The sequence below is a fragment of the Myotis daubentonii genome, chromosome 16 (assembly GCF_963259705.1).
Source record: "Myotis daubentonii chromosome 16, mMyoDau2.1, whole genome shotgun sequence".
NCBI classification, from domain to species: domain Eukaryota; kingdom Metazoa; phylum Chordata; class Mammalia; order Chiroptera; family Vespertilionidae; genus Myotis; species Myotis daubentonii.
In genome coordinates this window covers 45,622,712-45,642,982 of record NC_081855.1, presented here as the reverse complement: position 1 = coordinate 45,642,982, position 20,271 = coordinate 45,622,712, and the positions used below count along the sequence as shown (strand labels likewise).

Genomic DNA, 20,271 nt, shown 5'->3' with positions numbered 1-20,271 from the left:
CTAATGAGAGTTTCTCCTGCCACATGGTGCTGAGTGTGCATAGCCAGGCACCCAGTCCTTTATTTGCAAACACATACTGAAGTCTTCAGTCACTTCCCACTGCACATCGAAGTCCCTGGGACCACCTGCCAGGTCCCTGCTCACCTTGCCCCACATCTAGCACATGGCCTGGCACATAGTAGGCACTCAACAAATAGGGGTTGTGCCCTAGATTAGGGACAGGGTCTCGCTGGGGACAAAAGGAAAGGACAGTGTGCCCTAGAGTCCCAGGAGAGGGGACAGAGGATGCTGCCTGGGTGGGACCATGACTGGTACTGACGCTGGAGCTGGATTTTTGTCGGGAGGAGAGGGGAGACTGGGCTGGGCCTTCCAGGCTAAGGTGCAGCACAGGCCCCGCGGGGAGGAGGGAGGAGGAATGGTGAGCAGGCCGATGGCTGCAGCCTGGGCCAGTGCCTGGAAGGTACCAGCCCCTGTGGGTAGAGGTCCGGGTTGGGGAGTGGAGCACGCCACTGCCACTCTTTCCGCAGGTAGAACAAATGAAGTTCAAGGACTCGCGCATCAGGCTGATGAGCGAGATCCTGGGTGGCATCAAGGTGCTGAAGCTGTACGCCTGGGAGCCCAGCTTCTTGCAGCAGGTGGAGGGCATCCGACAGAGGGAGCTCCGGCTGCTGCGCCAGGCTGCCTACCTCCACGCCATCTCCATCTTCACCTGGATCTGCACCCCCTTCCTGGTGAGGCTCTCCTTCCGGGCCGGCCTCCCACCTCCCACCTCCCTCCTGGGCAGCCCAGGCCTCTGGGTCCAGCACACCCCACCCCGACACCCACCCCCACTGCTCTCCAGGTGACCCTCATCACCCTCGGGGTGTACGTGTCTGTGGGCCCAAACAACGTGCTGGACGCTGAGAAGGCCTTTGTGTCGGTGTCCCTGTTCAATATCTTAAAGAACCCCCTCAGCATGCTGCCCCAGATCATCAGCGGCCTGACCCAGGTAACCCCAGTGGGGCTGGGGGTTCTGCTGGAGCGAGGGCAGGTTGTTGGGGTCACTTGGGTGCAGGGGATAATCAAGGAGAGTTACTGGAATCAGGAGAGGGCCATCCGACATGACGAAGAATTGTTCAAAGTTGAATGAAGTCGTTAGAGTCAGGGGTCAGAGGAGGTCAGGTCGGGTCCCTGGAAACCTGAGTTCTGGAGACAGCCTCCTCTTGGCCAGAGTGGGAGCCAGGGAAGACTCAGTCACAGGAGGGCCCCCCCACCCCACCCCATATCTGGCCTTCAGGGGGCCAGGCTAGCGTAAGAGGGAGTGGAGGGAGATAGAAAAAGCATGGCTTCTGGGGCTGACACACGCCCTCCTGCAGACCAGCGTGTCTCTGAAACGGATCCAGCATTTCCTGAGCCAAGATGAACTTGACCCCCAGTGTGTGGAAAGAAATACCATCGCCCCAGGTCCAGACACCCCTGCCTGGGCTGCTCTTGCAGCGGCCCTGCTCCAGAAAATCCTTGTTCCAGGCTTTCAACTTTTCCCTTGTGACCCCCTTTCTTCTTCCTCTTTCATATCTTTAACTCTATGCCTGCCTTCGCCCTCCTCTCTCTATTCTCCTGCCCTTCATCCCTCCCCAAACTCCCCCCACTCTCCTTCCTTCCCTGGGGCTCCCTGTGCCCCTGTCCCTGGCCTTCCTGTCTCTTTCACTATGCCCCAAGCGTCCCTGCCTTCTCCCCTTGGCCCCTTCCCCAGGGGTCCCCATACCTCTCCCTCCCAACCTCCCCCTTGCCCTGCCCACTCCCCTGACCCTGCAAACCTTGACCCTACCAGGCTATGCAGTCACCATAGACAATGGCACCTTCACCTGGGCCCAGGACCTGCCCCCAACCCTGCACAGGTACCAGCTTCTCCCATCCCTTCTTAGCTGTCTATAGGGGGCCAACATTCAGATCAATAAATAGCAAAACCTGCCCCCGACGCTCCCCCAGGTCTTTGTCCTGGAAAGCAGGAGACGCCTCAATGGCCAGGGCGGTGTCTGAAGAAGGAAGGGTTTGGGTCTCCAGGTGGAAGGTTGGGACTCAAAAGCCTGATCTTTGTCTTTGACTGGGTTCCTGTCTCCCAGCTTAGACATCCAGGTGCCAAAAGGGGCCCTGGTGGCCGTGGTGGGGCCCGTGGGCTGTGGAAAGTCTTCCCTGGTGTCTGCCCTTCTGGGAGAGATGGAGAAGCTGGAAGGCAAGGTGTATGTGAAGGTGAGTGCGGTAGGGACTCCTGGGAAGGGAGGCTTGGCGAACACCCAGGTAACAGTGGGGTTCTTCCGTGGCCAGGGCTCCGTGGCCTACGTGCCCCAGCAGGCCTGGATCCAGAACTGCACTCTTCAGGAAAACGTCCTCTTTGGCCGAGCCCTAGACCCCAAGCGCTACCAACGGACCCTGGAGGCCTGTGCCCTGCTAGCCGACCTGGAGGTGCTGCCTGGCGGGGACAAGACAGAGATTGGAGAGAAGGTACATGGTCCCCTCTCATCCTCTGGGGAGTCAGCATATACACCTGCCCGCCTCAGCCCAGTCCAGGCCCATATATGCACTCATTTATTTATTCACTCACACACCCGTGTAATAGCATGTCCAGCTCTGTGCTGGGCACTGGGGAAACAGATCCGTTACTGGGGGAGGCCAACTTGTGAACGGGTGGGGGCTGTAGAATGCCTGCCTGCCAGGCTGAAGGCCTGTGCAGAGGACAGGGAGGGCAGGGAGGGGGAACTCTGCATCAGGAAAAGCATCACTTTTGAGCCGATCTTAACAGCTGAGGAAGAAGAGCTCATCGTGCATCTACTTATCTACACATTCATTCATCAGATTTCATCACACACCTATGCCCCAGGCAGTATTATACAGTAGTGACTCTACCAGTCTCACATCTTTGCCTTCATATAGCTTACGTTCTGGTGGGGGAGAGAGATCATACGCAAAATAAGTAAGTAAAATCTATACATATAAAGAAGTAATATGCAAATGAGGTCTGGACTCCGTAAGGGTCACCACCAGCTGCGCCGAGCCTGAGAAAACTATACGCAGGCACCACCCTGAGCCTGAGAGATCAACACAGAGAGGCGCCCGCTCTGAGCCTCCGTGGTGCAGCTGGGGGCAGGCCCCCAGCGGACGGGGACACACACACACACACCCTGCTCTGAGCCTCTGCAGCCAGACTGCGGCTTAGGCCTGCTCCCCATGAGGAGCAGGCCTACTCAGTCAGTAGGACATCCCCTGAGGGCTCCTGGACTGTGAGAAGGGGCAGGCTGGGCTGAGGGACCCCCATCCCCCAGTGCATGAATTTTGTGCACTGGGCCTCTAGTATGTAATATTTTAGATAAATGCTGAGGAGGAGAGAATGGAACAGAGAAGGAAACAGGTCTGGGGCTGTGTTGTACCTTGGGAAAGCCTCAGTGAGAATTGGAACCTGAATAAAGGGAGGGAGTGGGCCCTGTCTGGGGACCTGGAGCTCTGGCTGGGGAAAGGCCTTAGAGGCAGAGAGAGCAGGAAGTGCGAAGCCCCTGAGGCAGGAATGTGATCGGGCACATAAGGACCAGCAAGGAGGCCAGTAGGCTGCAGTGGAGTGAGCAGGGGTGGGAGGGGGAGAGAAGCGTCCATTTCACACAGTGCCTTGCAGGCCACTGTAAGGATGGTGGCTTTTACCAAGAGGGATGGAAAGCCTTTGAAGGTGAGCTGAGGAATGTGGTTGGGAAAGGAAGGCAGGGGGAGGGTACAGGGCAAGGCAGAGCCTTGCAGACCTTGGTTAAGGTTTTGACATTTACCTAAAAACCACAGGCTATCAGTGAAAGTTTCTGTTTTTTAGTTTATTTGTTGTTAATTGTTGCAACATGTACATAACTAAATTTGCCATCCTCACCATTTTCCAGTGGACAGGTCAGTAGTGTTAAGTACACTCACATTGTGGTATGGCCATCCATCTCCAGAACGCCTTGCATCTTGCAGAACTAAAACTCCATACCCATTAAGCAACAGCTCCCCATCCTGCTCCCTCCCCAGCTCTTGGCAACCACCTTGCTACTCCCTGTCTCTACGCATTTGACTCCTCCAGGTACTTCATATAAATGGAATCATAGAGTATCTTTTTGTGTGTGACTGGTTTATTTCTCTTAGCATTCTCAAGGTTCATTCCTGTTATAGCACCGGTCAAATTTATTTTCCTTTTTGCCCAGCCAGCGTGGCTCAGTGTTTGCCCGTCGACCTATGAACCAGGAGGTCACAGTTCAATTCCTGGTCAGGGCACATGCCCAGGTTACAGGCTCAATCCCCAGTGGGGGCAATACAGGAGGCAGCCAATCAATGATTCTTTCTCATCATTGATGTTTCTATCTCTTCCTCCCTCTCCCTTCCTCTCTAAAATCAATTTAAAAAAATTTAATTTCTTTCCTTTTTAAGGCTAAATAATCTTCCATTGTATGTTTATACCACGTTTTGTTTATCCATTTCTCAGTGGGCACTTGGGTTGTTTCCACCTTTTAGCCATTTTGAATAATTCTACTATGAAGATGCGTGTGCAAATATCTCTTTGAGAACCTGCCTTCAGTTCTTTTGAGTATATACCCAGAAGTGGAATTGCTAGATAATATGGTAATTCTATTTATTTTTTATTTTTTGAGGAACTGCCATAACGTTTCCATAGTGGCTGCACCCATTTACATTCCCACCAACAGTGCACAAGGATTCCAACTCCTATCCTGGCCAACACTTGTGGCTTTTGGGGGGGCGGGGGTTGTTTTTGGTTTGTGATAGTAGCCATTGGGTGTGGTGATGTTGAGCACCTTTTCATGTGCTCATTGGCCATTTGCATATCTTCTTTGGAGAAATGTCTATTTGAGTCCTCTGCCCATTTTTTGATCAAGTTGTTCCTTTGTTGAGTTGTAGGAGTTCTTTATGTACACAGGAGGCCCCCAAATACTGTTATTTCATTCAGTGTCATTCTGTTATAACATGATGACATGCTGTAGGAGCTTAACTCTGATTTACCTCAATTATATCAATTGGTTTCATTATATGTCATTTAGCTTAAAGTCATAGTGACTTACAATAAGAGAGGACTTACTGTACTGGATTTTAGCCCCTTATCAGGTATATGAGTTACAAATATTTTTCTTCTGTAGTTTGCCTTTTCATTCTCTTGTCTTTTGACACAGAGAATTTTTAATTTTGATATAATCCAACTTCTCTATTTTTACCTTTGTTACCCATGCTTTTGGTGTCGTATCCAGGAATCATTGCCAATTCCAATGTCATGAAATTTTCCCCTATGCTTTCTTCTCAGAGTTTTAGCTCTTTTTAAAGAAATGTATTTTTATTGATTTCAGAGAGGAAAGGAGGAAGAAAGAGACAGAAACATTAATGATGAGAGAGAATCATTGATCGGCTGCCTCCTGCAGGCCCCACACTGGGGACCGAGCCCCGCAACCTGAACATGTGCCCTGACCAGGAATTGGGAATTGAACCAGTGAACTCTTGGTTTATGGGTTAACGCCACACTAGCCAGGCACCATATTGATTTTAATACTAAAGATTTGAGTCTGTATTTCCTCAAAAAAATGGCATTCTCTTACATAACCATAGATGAATGATCAAAATCAAGAAATTTTAACATTGATATAATATTACTATCTAATTCACAGTCTGTACTCAAATGTCATCATTTGTCCCAGAAATGTCTTTTTTTAGCTATTTTCTTTCCTGGGCTAGGATCTAATCCGGGATCATGAATTGCAATTACTTGTCATATCTCTTTATTCTCTATCAATCTGGATGATTCCTCAGACTTTGTCTTCCAGGACTTGGACATTTCTGAAAAGTATAAGTCAGTCTTTTTGTAGAATGTCTCTCAATTTGACCACAGTTAGATGCAGATTGTATATTTTGGGGGGAAATACTAAAGGAGTAATATTATGTCCTTCTTGGTGCACCGTATTAGGAGGCACATGATGTCAGTTTATTAACAGCGTTAACTTTGATCACTTGACTGAGGGCATGTCTTTTCTTTCTTTCTTTTTTTTTTTTTTTTATTAAATCTACACTTTATTAAATCTCAATTGCAAAATGAAGTAACATTTAAAAACTATAAGCCTTTCCAAAGTCAGGACACCGGCGATGTAGTTCAGTAGTTCGTGATCAGCATGCAAAATAAGAATGTTAACTTCTGCCCTTTTATCTTCAGTATCTCTTTTTTCAGGGACTTCACACTTTACTCACTAAAGTTTTACTTTATTCAAGTTCAAACAAATTAATTACTAAAGCCCATTACTTAGAACACATTTCAAGTAAATGAATCTAAAAAAAATTAAATACTCATAGCTCACCTCTTTGTTTTCTAAAATGGAGGTACTATATTTGGAAAACATACTTCTCTAACAGGACCCAGCAGTAAATGTACTGTCATTAAACAATACAGAATTTGCCTGCCAATCTTGAACAACACATTATATAGAGCTTCATACCCCAGATCTCCAGAAAAGTAGGCTAAAATAAATTCTTGCTAGAATAAAAAGCGCACATTTCCTCCTATTATACTTGTTGAGGTGAATGTATTCTTTGATTAATTATCCAAAGGTAGCTCGATATTTTTGTTCCATCAAGTGATATATCCAAGATTGTTCCAACCACAAATTTCCACCACAATCACCAAATGCATAATCTCATCTCTTAAATTTCAACAAAAAATCAATTTAATTAATCATTGGCTGTGCTATGGTTAGCCTCACTTTAAATATATCATCTTATCTGAATGCAAGTCTTATTGTTAAAGAATTGGCTTGTGTGAGGTATAAATAAAAATAATTTCTCTATGGTCACTAATCAAATAAACAGATTATTGATCATGTCAATTTTATGAAGGAAATTGTGTTCTATTTAATAAATACCGAATACCAGTTAATTACATAATTCAAAATGGGCATATTGAACTATATCACCTTAGAAAATTAAAATTGTTTTTCTTTTACTAAATCTAAAACGTGAAATAGTTTTTGTCATGGAGGCATTTCTTTTCATTTGTCATTTTATTTCATAACTTTCACTGATGATTCTCGCCTGAGTCAGTGTTTACTATGATGTTTGCCAAATACTAACTTTCTACCTCCATTCATTCTATAGTTATTAGTTGGCATTTGACTCTAGGAAAGAGCTTTCTCCTCCTTTGCCTTTTTCACTTATTCATTAATTTCTTTATATTAATACTAGAGGCCCAGTGTATGAATTTCATGCATGGGGGTGGGGGGGAGGGGGACCTCAGCCTGGCCTGCACCCTCTCCAATCTGGGACATCCCTCTCACAATCCAGGACCACTGGCTCCTAACCGCTTGCCTGCCTGCCTGCCTGGTTGCCCCTAACTGCTTCTGCCTGCCAGCCTGATCGCCCCCTAACCGCTCCCCTGTCGGCCTGATCGCCCCCTAACCGCTCCCCTGTCGGCCTGATTGATGCCTAACTGCTGCCTTGCCAGCCTTATGGCCCCCAACTGCCCTCCCCTGCTGGCTTGATCGCCCCCCAACTGCCCTCCCCTGCCACAACCCACCTCCTTTGCTGGGACCCGCTTTCTCCATGCGAGGCAGAGCAGCTGCGGGACCCCCAGCCTCATTGCACAGAGCAGCCACCGGGCCCCGCCTGTGCTGTGTGCGCAGCCATCTTGTGACGGCCGTGTTGTGACGATGTTAGGGCGTGATGCCACCTAGGCTATAATTAGTATAGATAGGTTCATGGGTTCTTATTTGATCCAATGGATTATAATCCAGTACCATCGTTATTTATCATTTTTAAATTGATCCCCCAAAGTGGAAGGAATGACCTGAGGACCAATTGAGATCACTGTTACAAAAGTCATCTGCAAACTGTTTGGGTGACAGAAGAGTCAAAGGTCTGCGAGGGACCGCCTGGGGATTTCCAGCCTGCCCAAGCGTGAGGGTGGCAGGCAGGGGAACCAGTTGGGCAGGTGATGGAGCAAAGGGAGCAGGATGTCCTCACATGTCCCAGGAGGACTGAGAGCCACCACCCTTTCTCCATGACCTCACGGCCTCACGGAGACAGGACCGGGCATGTGAAATGTGCATTTAGAGGTGTGCCTTGCTGAATGACAATGGACAGGACCCTTGTTCCCTGTGCCCGTCTGACCCCCTCCTACCCAGGACCCACCTCCCTCCCCTCTCCCCCATCCAGGGCATCAACTTGTCTGGGGGCCAGCGGCAGCGGGTCAGCCTGGCCCGAGCTGTTTACAGTGATGCCGACATTTATTTGCTGGATGACCCACTGTCAGCCGTGGACTCCCACGTGGCCAAACACATCTTTGACCAAGTCATCGGGCCGGAAGGTGTGCTGGCAAGCAAGGTGAGGCCTCCAGGGAGCTCAGGGGCTAAGGTGAGATCGAGGGCCTAGGAGAGAACTGGTGGGAGGCCAAGGGGTTTGGGTGACACTTGGAGGTGTGGGGATGTGAGAAGCAGGAGTGTGGGATGGGAGCTCACAGCCCGAATGCACTGAGCCAGCTGTGGTGACACGGGTGAGTCCCCGATGTGCCTGCCCGGGCTCCCTGGCACATGGGTACCTCACACTCACTCCGGGGCCCTGTGCCTGTGGCCAGGGTGTGTGCTGAGGGCTGTGGGAGTGACGCCCCCTGCCTTCTCCCCAGACCCGGGTGCTGGTGACCCACGGCATCAGCTTCCTGCCCCAGACAGACTTCGTCATCGTGCTGGCTGACGGACAGGTGTCTGAGGTGGGCACTTACCCAGCCCTCCTGCAGCGCAACGGCTCCTTTGCCAACTTCCTCCACAACTACGCACCGGATGAGGGCGAGGAACACCTGGAGGAGAGCAGCAGGACCGGTACCCCTGGCCCTCCATGTCCCTGTACCCTCCCAGCATCTCCCCTGCCTCGGGGTCTCTGCGTGTCTGTGGACAGGGCCCGATGCTGTGCAAGGGAGGGTCTGGGGAACTTGGACCCTCTGTGTGATGGTCAGACATCACCAGGAGGGAACGGGAGCTGGATGTAGTCAGTCCCTCCTCTTCCTCTCCCCTAACTGGGCACCCTCAGAGCCTCAGTTTTCCCATGTGTCAAAGGGCCCAGGCTGTTTCCTGGATACATTGTTTGGTGCATATGTCATTTATTTATGAACACGTATTTATTGAGCAAAGACTATGGCCAGGCACGATTCTAAACGCTGAGAGATAGCAGTGAACAAATAGAAAAATTCCTGTCCTCATCCAACATATGTAAGTCCCTGGGCTCCTGGGACACCCCTGCTCCTCGCCCCCTGTCATCCGGTCTCGGCTCCCCAACCCCAAACCCTGGGCTGGCTCCCTGGGTTTTCTTGCCTGCTGCTGTATGTAAGTTAACACGCCTTGAGCATTTACTAAGGGCTCTGCCCCTTGCTGAGCACTTGACACACATCTATTCCTTTAATTCTCTCAACGACATGATGAAGTGGGTACTATTATTATCCCGGTTTTCCATGCCTGCCTAAAGCCATGCAGCGAGGAAGCAGGATTTGAGCGCAGCCAGTCTGACTCCAGAGCCCACCCTCCTAACCCTTGTATCTGAGTCCCTCGCTCTATAGCCCGTGATGGGAAGTTTTCCCTCTGGTCTCACCTAAGCCTTTCTCGCTGCCCTTTTCCTTGTCCAACACAAAACCGGTCACTTATTTCGGTCGTTACTGTTCTTGCTGCCCTTTCAACCCCTCTCGTCTTCCTTAGCTCATGCTTGTCCATTCAGGTTCCTTCACTGAAGCAGGGATGGGGGCCTCTAGGGAGCTAGCAGACCTCCGTCTCCTTCCTCCCGCCCAGCAGCAGCCTTGGAGGAGGCAGACGACGAGGAGATGCTGCTGATTGAAGACACGCTCAGCAGCCACCCAGACCTGATGGATAATGAACCGGTCCTGTACGAGGTCCAGAAGCAGTTTATGAGGTGAGCTCCTGAGAGCGCGCAGCCCCCCGGGAAGCTGGGTCGGGGCTCCCCAAGCCCTGCCGGGTGGGGTACAGGTGGAAGGGCACCCTCCCCGACACACACCCTGGGCCTCTGCTGCCGCCTGCATCCTCCTCCGGGGGCTCTGTCTTGTGGGTGAGTCAGAGGCCTCCTCTCCGGGCCTGACCAGCTGCCTCCACAGACAGCTGAGTACCATGTCCTCGGAGGGGGAGGGCCAAGGTCGGCCTGCGCCCCGGCGGCGCCTGGGTCCAGCAGAAAAGCTAGCGCAGGCAGCAGAGGCGAAGGCAAATGGGACGCTGATTGAAGAGGAGAAGGTGGAGACGGGCAAGGTGAGGAGGGTGGACAAGGAGGGCTGGAGAGGGTGGGCAGGTCCCCAGCAGTCCTGGGGCTCACAGGACTCCTCTGTCTCTGACCGCCATGGCCATGCAGGTGAAGCTGAACGTGTTCTGGGATTATGCCAGGGCTGTGGGGCTCGGTACCACACTGGTCATCTGTCTGCTGTACGCGGGGCAAAGTGCAGCTGCCATTGGCGCCAACATGTGGCTCGGTGCCTGGACCAACGAGGCCACAGTGGGTGGCCGACAGAACAGCACCACCCAGAGGCTGGGTGTGTATGCCACCTTGGGAATTCTGCAAGGTGAGCCTGCGGAGATCCTTGGGAGGGACGCCGGTAGCCCCTGTCTCACCCGGGAGCTGCTGAGTCCCCCAAACCATGCCCTTCCCTCCACCATCACAGCCATGGCCCAGCCCCAAGGCATCCCTAACCCACTCTAGCGTCCACCTGCCTCTGGGCCCGCCCAGCCCCTATCTCGGAACCGGCGCCCGCGTGCCCGCCACCTGGCCCAGGCGAGTGAGCGCCCCTCTGCCTCCTCCGCCAGGGTTCCTGGTGGTGCTGTCGTCCGTCATGATGGTCGTGGGCTGTGTCCGGGCTGCGCGCTTGCTGCACCAGGCGCTGCTGCACAACAAGATGCGCTCGCCACAGGCCTTCTTCGACACCACGCCCTCGGGCCGCGTCCTCAACCGCTTCTCCAAGGACATCTGCGTCATCGACGAGGCCCTGGCCCCCACCATCCTCATGCTGCTGAGCTCCTTCTACACCTCCATCTCCACCATCGTGGTCATCGTGGCCAGCACGCCGCTCTTCGCCGTGGTCATCCTGCCTCTGGCTGTCTTCTACATCTTGGTGCAGGTGCTCAGGGAGGGCGGTGGGGGTGGGCGGTGGGGAGATGGTCATGGCTGTCAGAGGGCGGGGCGCTCAAGGGGGCGGGGCTTTGTGAGGGCTGATGACCCAGGTGAGGCAAGGCGCAGGGAGGGCAGAACCCAGGGTCACAGCTGGCTTTGGTTAGGGGGTAGTCTGTTCCTTTCCCTCGTTGATTGACATTTGTTTTCCTCGCCTGTGAAACAGCGGGAATCGTAGGCCCAATCGCAGGGTGGTTGCTAGGATAAAATGAAATCCTTGTAAATGGTGACTGGCCCCAGAACGCGTTCCTGCTGGCTATTTTTTAAATAAAATATTGCTAACAGTTTGAGACATATTATCCTTCCCTTCGTTTTATACATTTCTAAACTTGTGTATATGGATGGGGTTGTTGTTGTTTTGTCCTTTTTAAAAAAATATATATTTTATTGATTTTTTTACAGAGAGGAAGGGAGAGGGATAGAGAGTTAGGAATATCGGTGAGAGAGAGAGAGAAACATCGATCAGTGGGGGAACTGGGGATCTGCCCGCAACCAAGGCACATGCCCTTGACCAGAACCGAACCCGGGACCCTTCAGTCCGCAGGCCGATGCTCTATCCACTGAGCCAAACCAGTCAGGGCTTGTTCGTTTTTTTTTAAATATATTTTTATTGATTTCAGAGAGGCAGGGGGAGAGAGAGAGAGAAACATCATTGATGCCTCAGAGGGTGTGCCGGGCTCAGTTGGGCTCCGCAGTCCTGACCCCAGGCCCTTTCTCCGTCCTCCGCCAGCGTTTCTATGTGGCCACATCGCGGCAGCTGAAGCGGCTGGAGTCCGTCAGCCGCTCGCCCATTTACTCGCACTTTTCGGAGACGGTGACTGGCTCCAGCGTCATCCGGGCCTATGGCCGCAGCCAGGCCTTTGAGGCCATCAGTGATGCTAAGGTGGACATCAACCAGAGGAGCTGCTACCCCAGCATCTCCTCCAACAGGTCAGAGGCCTCCTCCCCACCCCTGCCCCTCCAGCAGTTCCCATTGGGGTCCCTGCGGTGTTCTGGGGCCTAGCCCCTCCTTCCCCTGAAGCAGAAAACTGCCCTCCCCCACCTTCTTGCTTCTGCCCCAATTCCTTGTCCCATCCTTGCAGGTGGCTGGGGGTCCGAGTGGAGTTCCTGGGGAACTGTGTTGTGTTCTTTGCTGCACTCTTCGCTGTCATTGGGAGAAGCAGCCTGAGTCCAGGGATGGTGGGCCTGTCTGTGTCCTATGCCCTACAGGTATGCAGGGCTCCGGGCCTCAGGGCAGGGCCAGGACTGGGGCAGAGGCCACACCAGTGCCACAGGCATCTCCTGAGCACCTCGCTCTGCCCATGGGGGGACCGGCCCCAGGTTCTGCTCACAGGGAGGGCGGAGGGGCTGAGCTCACAGGCAAGCATGGAGAGACACCCCCCCCCCCTGCGGGGGATTATAATGCTGGGGGAGCAGGTCTTGGTGGAGGGAGGAACAAAATGTTCTGAGAGCCTGGAGGAGATGCTCCACCTTGGGGTGTTGGAGAAATTATCTTGGCACTTGGCCCCAAAACACAAACAGAACTTGTCCTGCCTGAGCACAAGATCTAGAAGGCCCTCCGCCCTGACGGTTCCTGGGGGAGGGGGTATAGGGCTGGAAGACACCCCATTTCACATGCCTGCAGGAAGAGCCCCTGGGCTGGAGGTTGGGCAGGTCACTACTGGCAACTGGAATTTTGTGAAGCCAATCACATTCTTCTCAAACTTTCATGTGCCGATGAATCACCTGGAGATCTTGTTAAAATGCGGATTCTGACACCAGTCGCCCAGGATGGGGGTCAGGATCCTGCATGTCTGTCAAGACTCCTTGCCACACAGAGTCTGGTCCCAGCACCAATTGTGGCCACATCATCTGGGAGCTTGTTAGAGATACAGAATCTTCCCACAGGCCTGCTGGCTCGGCGGCAAGGTTCTCTGGGAAGCCTTTCTCATGCATATCAAAGTTTGGGAAACTCTAGCCCCGTTGGCCCTTGGTTACTTACTAGTGAGTCTGCACTGTCACAGTCAGAGGTGCAGTCGTGAGTAGAGCCCTCGGTGGCACACCCTATGGACTTGCCCAGGCCCACCTGGGTCACTGATGGGAGGGGAGCAAAATCAAGGAGTCTGAACGCCTCCCAGAGCCATTGCAGGCGGCGGGGGAGGGAGAGGTCGCCCTATTTATGACCCAATCCCTTTGGCCAGGTGACATTTTCTCTGAACTGGATGATACGGATGTTATCCGACTTGGAGTCTAATATTGTAGCTGTGGAGAGAGTCAAGGAGTACTCCAAGACAGAGACCGAGGTGGGTACCGGGGCGAACCTGGGGTGGGGGAGTCTGGAATAGCTGGGGAAGGGTTCTCAGTAGCCCACCATCCCTGTAGCTCAGTGGTTCTCAGCCTTCCTAATGCCGCGACCCTTTAATACAGTTCCTCATGCTGTGGTGACCCCCAATTTCACTGTTACAAATTGAACATAATTAAAGCATAGTGATTAATCACAAAAACCAATATGTAATTATATATGTGTTTTCCGATGGTCTTAGGCGACCCCTGTGAAAGGGTCGTTCGACCCCCAAAGGGGTCGCGACCCACAGGTTGAGAACCGCTGCTATAGCTCAAACGCCAGCAGTAGTGGCTCTTTATTGATTCATTTATTCATTCGGTCCTGATTGGCCATCAACCAGAGGTCTTTGCTAGAGGGCATAGATGGTTCCCAATGGAGCAAGACAGGCTCTGCCCCTGAGCAGATTCCAGTGTCTCGGGGGCGGTAAGACACGCTGCAGGGTGTGGGTGGGAGACCAGAGCTCCGGGGTGATGCGCCCAAAGAGGACCGGTCAGCGGGCATGAGCAGGGAAGGTGAGCATCCGGCCAAAGCCATCAGCCTGGTGGAAGGAGCAATGGTGCGCAGCCTGCCCTTTGCTTGGGGAGGGAGTTGTCCTCTCCTGAGAGATTCCGACTTCTCCGTTCGCACCCTCCCAGGCTCCAACCCCAGACCTCTCTGTGCCAGAAGCTGCCCATCCCTGAGATCTCTGGGCCACGCATCCCGCGTGTAGACCGTCCTTCCCATCCCTCCCAGCTCATGGATTCCAAACCCGCCGCGATCACAGCACTTTGACCTCATGGGGACTCCCCATCCTCTGACATCTGTCTTTGTCCCTTTGTCCGTCGGCTCATCTAGCCTGGATTCGATGCTCCCACCCGCACCAGTGCTCTCAGGCCCCTTGCCCTCCTCTCTTTCTCTACAAAACCGCACTCCCATGAGCCCACCTCGCTCCCTCTGTGGATGATTCCCATCTAGACACAAGCCAACCCTCCCTTTCCGCATCCCACTGCCCCGTTTCTCTGCTCCCCTTAGTCATGAAGCTTGTTTTAAAATATGGTCTACAATGCTCTCCTCAGCGTCGCTGGGCTCAGCTGCCCCCTGCCGTCTGGTTTCTGGCCCTATCACTCCCCTGAAGCCCTCACCCATGACCTCCCTGGTTCCAAACCTAGGGGACACTTTTTCTGTTCTCGTCTAGTTCTACCTCTGGGTGACATGCAGATGAAATGGCCCCTCCTTTCTTGGAAGGCATGGGTTCTGTGACTGGAGCTCTCTCCTTGTCGGTCTCCATGGAGCCACCACCCCACTGGTTCCTCCCAGCCGGACCTCTCCTGCCCCTGTGGCTCCATCTACCCCTGCCTTTCCCAGGCACCTTCCATCATCCCTCAAACCCTCCACTCGCTGGGATGTTCAGATTCTCCCCTTTCATGTCTAGCATTCCCATTTCCCCCCATCTATACACATGAGCCTGTCTCCATGTCCTAAAAAATTCTGTGTCCATCCCCCCCGCCCCGCCACCCCTGCCACCCTGCTGTTCATTGTTTTGTTTTGAAATACAAGGCATAGTACTTTTATTTTCAATGTTTTTATTGATTTCAGAGGGAGAGAGAGATAGAAACATCAATGATGAGAAAGAATCGTTGATTGGCTACCTCCTGCATGTCCCTACTGGGGCTCGAGCCCTAACCCGGGCATATGCCCTGACCTGGAATCAGACTGTGACCTCCTGGTTCATAAGTCAATGCTCAACCACTGAGACACACTGGCTGGGCCATCTTTTGACACCTCCTTGAGAGAGGGAGGTCTGTACTGGCTGCTTTACTGCTTTTTTTTTAAAAAAAAAAATGCTTTTATTGCTTTTTAGAAAGAGAGGAGGGGAGAGGGACAGAGAGAGAGAGAGAGAGAGAGAGAGAGAAACATCCATTGGTTGCCTTCTGCATGCAACATACTGGGGATCGAGCCCGCAACCTGGGTATGTGCCCTGACCAGGAATCAACCCGGTGACCTTTCGGTGCACAGGGCAGCGCTCAACCAGCTGACCCACACCAGCCAGGGCTGCTTTGCTTGTTTGACAATCTGGCTTCCCCTGCCTCCAAGCAAGGCTGGCTTCATGGTGTGTGACCTGCACTCTTATTCATCTTCCCCTCATGCCAGGCCCCCTGGGTGGTGGAGGGCAGCCGCCCTCCTGCAGGCTGGCCCACGCGGGGCGAGGTGGAGTTCCGGAATTACTCCGTGCGCTACCGGCCAGGCCTGGATCTGGTGCTGAAGGACCTGAGTCTCCGCGTGCGCGGCGGCGAGAAGGTGGCTGGTTTTGTGCCTGGGACGTGCCTGTACCCCTCGTGGGGAGAGTGGGTCTTTGGGAGAGCGGGTGCTCCATCCCAGCTGTCTGCTGGCCTCTCTAGGGGAGTCCAGGAGGTGCCCCCACTGACCCCTGGGCCTCCCTCTGACTGCCGCTCCCCACCCCCTCCAGGTGGGCATCGTGGGCCGCACGGGGGCTGGCAAATCATCCATGACCCTCAGCCTGTTCCGCCTCCTGGAGGCCGCAGGGGGTGAAATCCGCATCGACGGCGTCAACGTAGCGGACATCGGGCTCCATGACCTGCGCTCTCAGCTGACCATCATCCCCCAGGTATGAAGCGGACATGGACGGGCCACACTGGCCGGTTACCCTGGGGGGCAGCCCCCAGCCCTGTTCCTCAAGGCAAGACTGGACCTCGAGGCTGGAGAGCCAGACAGCAGGAGCAGAGCCACAGAGCGGCCACCTCTTATGGATCCGGGAGGGTCAGGGGTCCCCTGGCCCAATCAGACCCTGTCCTGCAACCTCCAGGGCCAGCAGGTGGGGCCAGGGCCCTAGGACCCCTTAAAGCAGCCTATTGCCGAGATGTTCGGTCCCGGCTTCCTTGCTTCTCGGCTCTAAATGGCATTTCCCTTTTTTGGCTCCTCTGGGGCGTTTTTCTGCTGAGCGGACACTTCGGAGTCAGATTAGCTCGCGGGTCCCTGCTGTAGCGGAGGACTTAGTGACGGCAAAGCTGAGGTTTATCGCTCCCCACAGGCCTTTTCTATCTCTGTGGCCACTGCCTCCTTCCTGGAGGGCTGGGGACAGGGTGGGAATGCTGCCGCCTCAAATCCCTTTTTTTTTTCACCCCCTGGCTCCTGGTGGGGCCCAAACTACCTTCCTCTAAGACCCTGTTGTGTTCCCAGGACCCCATCCTGTTCTCGGGGACCCTGCGTATGAACCTAGACCCCTTCGGCAATTCCTCGGAGGAAGACATATGGCGGGCCTTGGAGCTGTCCCACCTGAACACATTCGTGAGCTCCCAGCCCGCAGGCCTGGACTTCCAGTGCTCCGAGGGAGGCGAGAATCTCAGGTAACGGCCCCCTCCGGCCCTCCCCGCTCCCATCAGCCTGGGTGCCCTCAGGGGGCATTGTTTGTCTTGGATACATTTTGTGTGCCAGGCATGCGCCATCTCACTGTCTCCTCCCACAAGCCCTAGAGGTGGTCCATGGTCCCTCTTGGAAGGAAACTGAGGCAGGCCCAAGGTCATATAGCTGGGAAAAGGCAGGCCTGGGATTTGAACCAGGTCTGGGAGATTCCAAAGCCCTATTCAGACTTGTCCTATAGGTGTGTGTTTTTTTCTTTTAAATATATTTTTATTAATTTCAAGGAGGAAGGAAGAGGGAGAGAGAGATAGAAACATCAATGATGAGAGAGAATCATTGATCGGCTGCCTCCTGCAAGCTCCCCACTGGGGATTGAGCCTGCAACCTGAGCATGTGCCCGTAACCCAAATCGAACCTGGGGCCCTGGAGCCCGCAGGTCGACGCTCTATCCACTGAGCCAAACAGGCCAAGGCTGTCCTGTAGGTTTTCAATGCCACACTGGCCGGGGGAGCGGGCCGGGGGAGGGGTGGGGGGAGACGGGGAGCAGGGGCGGGGGTGTGAACTGAACTTGTGGAGCAGGTGAGAGGACAACTACAGTGCTTTAGGCAAATCATATGCTCCCAGATGGATGCAGTCTCGTCTGTAGTTTAGGAACGTGAGCTCTCTAGGTCCTTCTTTGCTTCTTTATAGCCTTAGATTTTATATCCCCGGCCTCTGGGCTGTGCCTCAAGGAGAGCCAGAAATCTCTTCTCACTGGGTCTAAAAGCTTGAGAATCCCATACCTGTGTTAGCTGTGTGATTTCGGGCAAGTTGCTTAACCTTTCTGTGCTTCCTTTTCTCCCACGCTAAAATAGAAGTCATGACGGTCCCCTACCTCTTTGCACCGTGAGCCACGTGTGTGTAATTAAAATTTTTTCTAGTAGCCACATTAAGAAAAGGAAAAAGAAGCAGGTGAAATAAATTTTAACAGTGGACTTTATTTAGCTTGATATATAGAAAAAAATATATTTTCAACATGTAATGGGCATGAAAGTGATTAGGATATTTTACATTTTTTCTTACTAAGTTGGAAATCCCATGTGTATTTTCACGTTTACAGCACATCCCACTTCAGACTTGCCACACTTCAACTGCGTTATAGCCTCCTGAGGCCAATGGCTGCCATTTGGACAGAGCCATCTGAGGGTCATTGTGATTAAAGGGAACGTGCTCAGCCTATATATACTCCTGGAGAATTTAGCTGTTCATATTCTTATTCTTCTACTTGGTCCGTACCATTGGACTCTCTCCAGACCTCAAAAACAAAACCAGAAACCTTTTACATTTGCTCAGCACTGAGTGGTGCTCAAAACACTTTGGCCTCCACTATCTCATTTAATCTTGACTGCAGCCCTGTGGGCCAGAAATGAGGCTCCAACGTATAAAATTATTTGCCCAAAGCTGCTCAGAGAGCAAGGGGAGGGGCAGAAACTCAGGAGAGCGGGGGCTTTTGCCCCAAACCTTTTTTTGTTGCACTGTAGCCACCCATGGGACGTCCCTGCCTCCCCAGGCAGCCCTGGAAGACGGCGTTTTAACGGGATTTCACTTACACAGCCGTGCTGGGCATCGCTGGCCAACAAGCCTGAGCTTCCAGACCCCGCGCCCCAGGGTTGTTTTTTGGCCCGTTCTCCTGTTCCTGCTTGCCATCAGCACCTCCCCAGAGCATCCCCTCCATCCCCACGTACACCAGGACCTGAGACAGAAATGGGCTCCCTGCCTCCCTCACTGAGCTTGTAGCTGCTTTAAGTAGAACCTGTATCCTGTGCCAGTCCCACCATAAATCAATCCCGAGTTCTATCTGGCGGCTCATTCTGCAGCCAAAACCTTCATTAGTTGTGGGAATGGGCCAGGGAGAGAGCCTGGCCTTCACTTGGGCTGTGGTGACTCACCCCTTTTGGGCAGGGCTGAGGTATTTGTCCTTGGGTGTGGGGTTGCTGCAGCCTCTGTGGTTGGGAACACAGCCTCACTTTGTTCACTAGCTCTGGCTTCCAAGGGAAGAGGTTGAAGGTATGCATCCTGCCCTTTCTCCATCTCCCCGGTGACCAGACATGGGGAGTCCCCCAGGTCCTTCCCTGCCCTTCTCCTTCCTCGTTCCCACAGCCCTGGCGTATATTTCCCATGGGGGCAGGAGAGGCTATCTGAATTGTGTGATATTTGGTTCAGCAAGATGACATTGTGCAAATATCCAGAGAGAGCCATTTAGGTATTTCTTACTAAGGTGTAAATGACTGATAGAATGAAGCAGAGAAACATCATGGCACTAGTTGAGGAGCAAGGAGGAGGAAGAAGGCAAAGAAAGAAGTGGCCAGGTGCCAGAGACAGCTGGAGATTTTAGGGTTGTTGAGCACTGGCTCGATCCTCGAGGCCCCACATTAATCCTCTCCCCTGCTCCGATTCCCGGTCCAGAGGGTCAGGGCTGGGGTAGAAATGAAAGAGGTTAGTCCTGGGCCATTGGGAAGGAGAGGAGACCGAAACCGTTCAGAGAGTGAGGCCTGGGGGCAGGCCGGGGGTCCCCAGTTGGTGATGTCTGCCTTCCCCATGTCCAGTGTGGGTCAGCGGCAGCTTGTGTGCCTGGCCCGAGCCCTTCTTCGCAAGAGCCGAATCCTGGTTTTAGACGAGGCCACGGCCGCCATCGATCTGGAGACCGACGACCTCATCCAGGCCACCATCCGCACCCAGTTCGAGAGCTGCACGGTGCTGACCATCGCGCACCGGCTCAACACCATCATGGACTACACCAGGTGGGGCGCCCAGCAGGGAGGGGCTGCTGGGGTCGCCTGGGCCAGTGGGAAGGTTATCTGGACACGGGAGAGAGGTGTGACCTTGGGCAATTGGATGAACCTTCCTGAACCTCAGTCCCTCAGGGCTACAGTCAGAGCCAGTGACAGGAGATCCTGGGAAATGTCCGGTTCCTCCCCAGCTCCTTACTGGAATTCTCCCGAGGGCCATTTCCTCAGAGGATTAGGAAGGAGGCCTTGTCCTGGGAATCTATGGCTTCTTTGGAGAGGCAGCTCACTCGGCCAAACAGAAAGACCGTGACCTACTCCCTCGTGGTGCCCAGTGTCAGAGGGCGGTGCTGAGAACGAGGGGAGGGGCTGGGTGACTCAGACGCCTCATGGGAGTGAGCCGTGCTGGCCCAGCAGGCTGGCCCCATGGAGGCCTGGGAGCTCAGAATGCAGACGGGGAGGCAGGACCCGGCCACACATCTATGGTGAAGGAGGAGGGTGCGAGTACACCGCCAGACCTTCATTCACAAAATAAACACCCACAGGGCATGGGCAGGGGGAGACGGTGCCATGGACGGGCCATGGGCAGCTGTGGTCCCTGTGTCAGAAGTGTCCCCACACAGCCCCAGGCGCCTGGGCACC

General features: G+C 53.4%; 1 protein-coding gene across 4 annotated transcripts in view; it reads left to right on the top strand.

The window, feature by feature from the left end:
- Positions 1-20,271, top strand: part of ABCC3 (ATP binding cassette subfamily C member 3) — a 48,410-nt gene that overhangs the window by 19,311 nt on the left and 8,828 nt on the right. For 3 of the 4 annotated variants that reach the window (XR_009449280.1, XR_009449281.1, XM_059670587.1), the window contains exons 12-30: positions 528-731; positions 842-988; positions 1,356-1,443; positions 1,811-1,877; positions 2,103-2,229; positions 2,305-2,481; positions 8,191-8,358; positions 8,657-8,849; positions 9,807-9,927; positions 10,127-10,274; positions 10,375-10,582; positions 10,824-11,134; positions 11,915-12,114; positions 12,267-12,393; positions 13,365-13,466; positions 15,638-15,784; positions 15,954-16,112; positions 16,685-16,851; positions 19,450-19,644. Coding sequence is in view for 2 of the 4 variants with exons in the window: in XM_059670587.1 (XP_059526570.1) it covers positions 528-731; positions 842-988; positions 1,356-1,443; positions 1,811-1,877; positions 2,103-2,229; positions 2,305-2,481; positions 8,191-8,358; positions 8,657-8,849; positions 9,807-9,927; positions 10,127-10,274; positions 10,375-10,582; positions 10,824-11,134; positions 11,915-12,114; positions 12,267-12,393; positions 13,365-13,466; positions 15,638-15,784; positions 15,954-16,112; positions 16,685-16,851; positions 19,450-19,644 (3,056 nt within the window). In the remaining 2 variants the exon portion in view is untranslated. The remainder of the gene's footprint in view (positions 1-527; positions 732-841; positions 989-1,355; positions 1,444-1,810; positions 1,878-2,102; positions 2,230-2,304; positions 2,482-8,190; positions 8,359-8,656; positions 8,850-9,806; positions 9,928-10,126; positions 10,275-10,374; positions 10,583-10,823; positions 11,135-11,914; positions 12,115-12,266; positions 12,394-13,364; positions 13,467-15,637; positions 15,785-15,953; positions 16,113-16,684; positions 16,852-19,449; positions 19,645-20,271) is intronic. The other variant, XM_059670588.1, reaches the window with a different exon arrangement.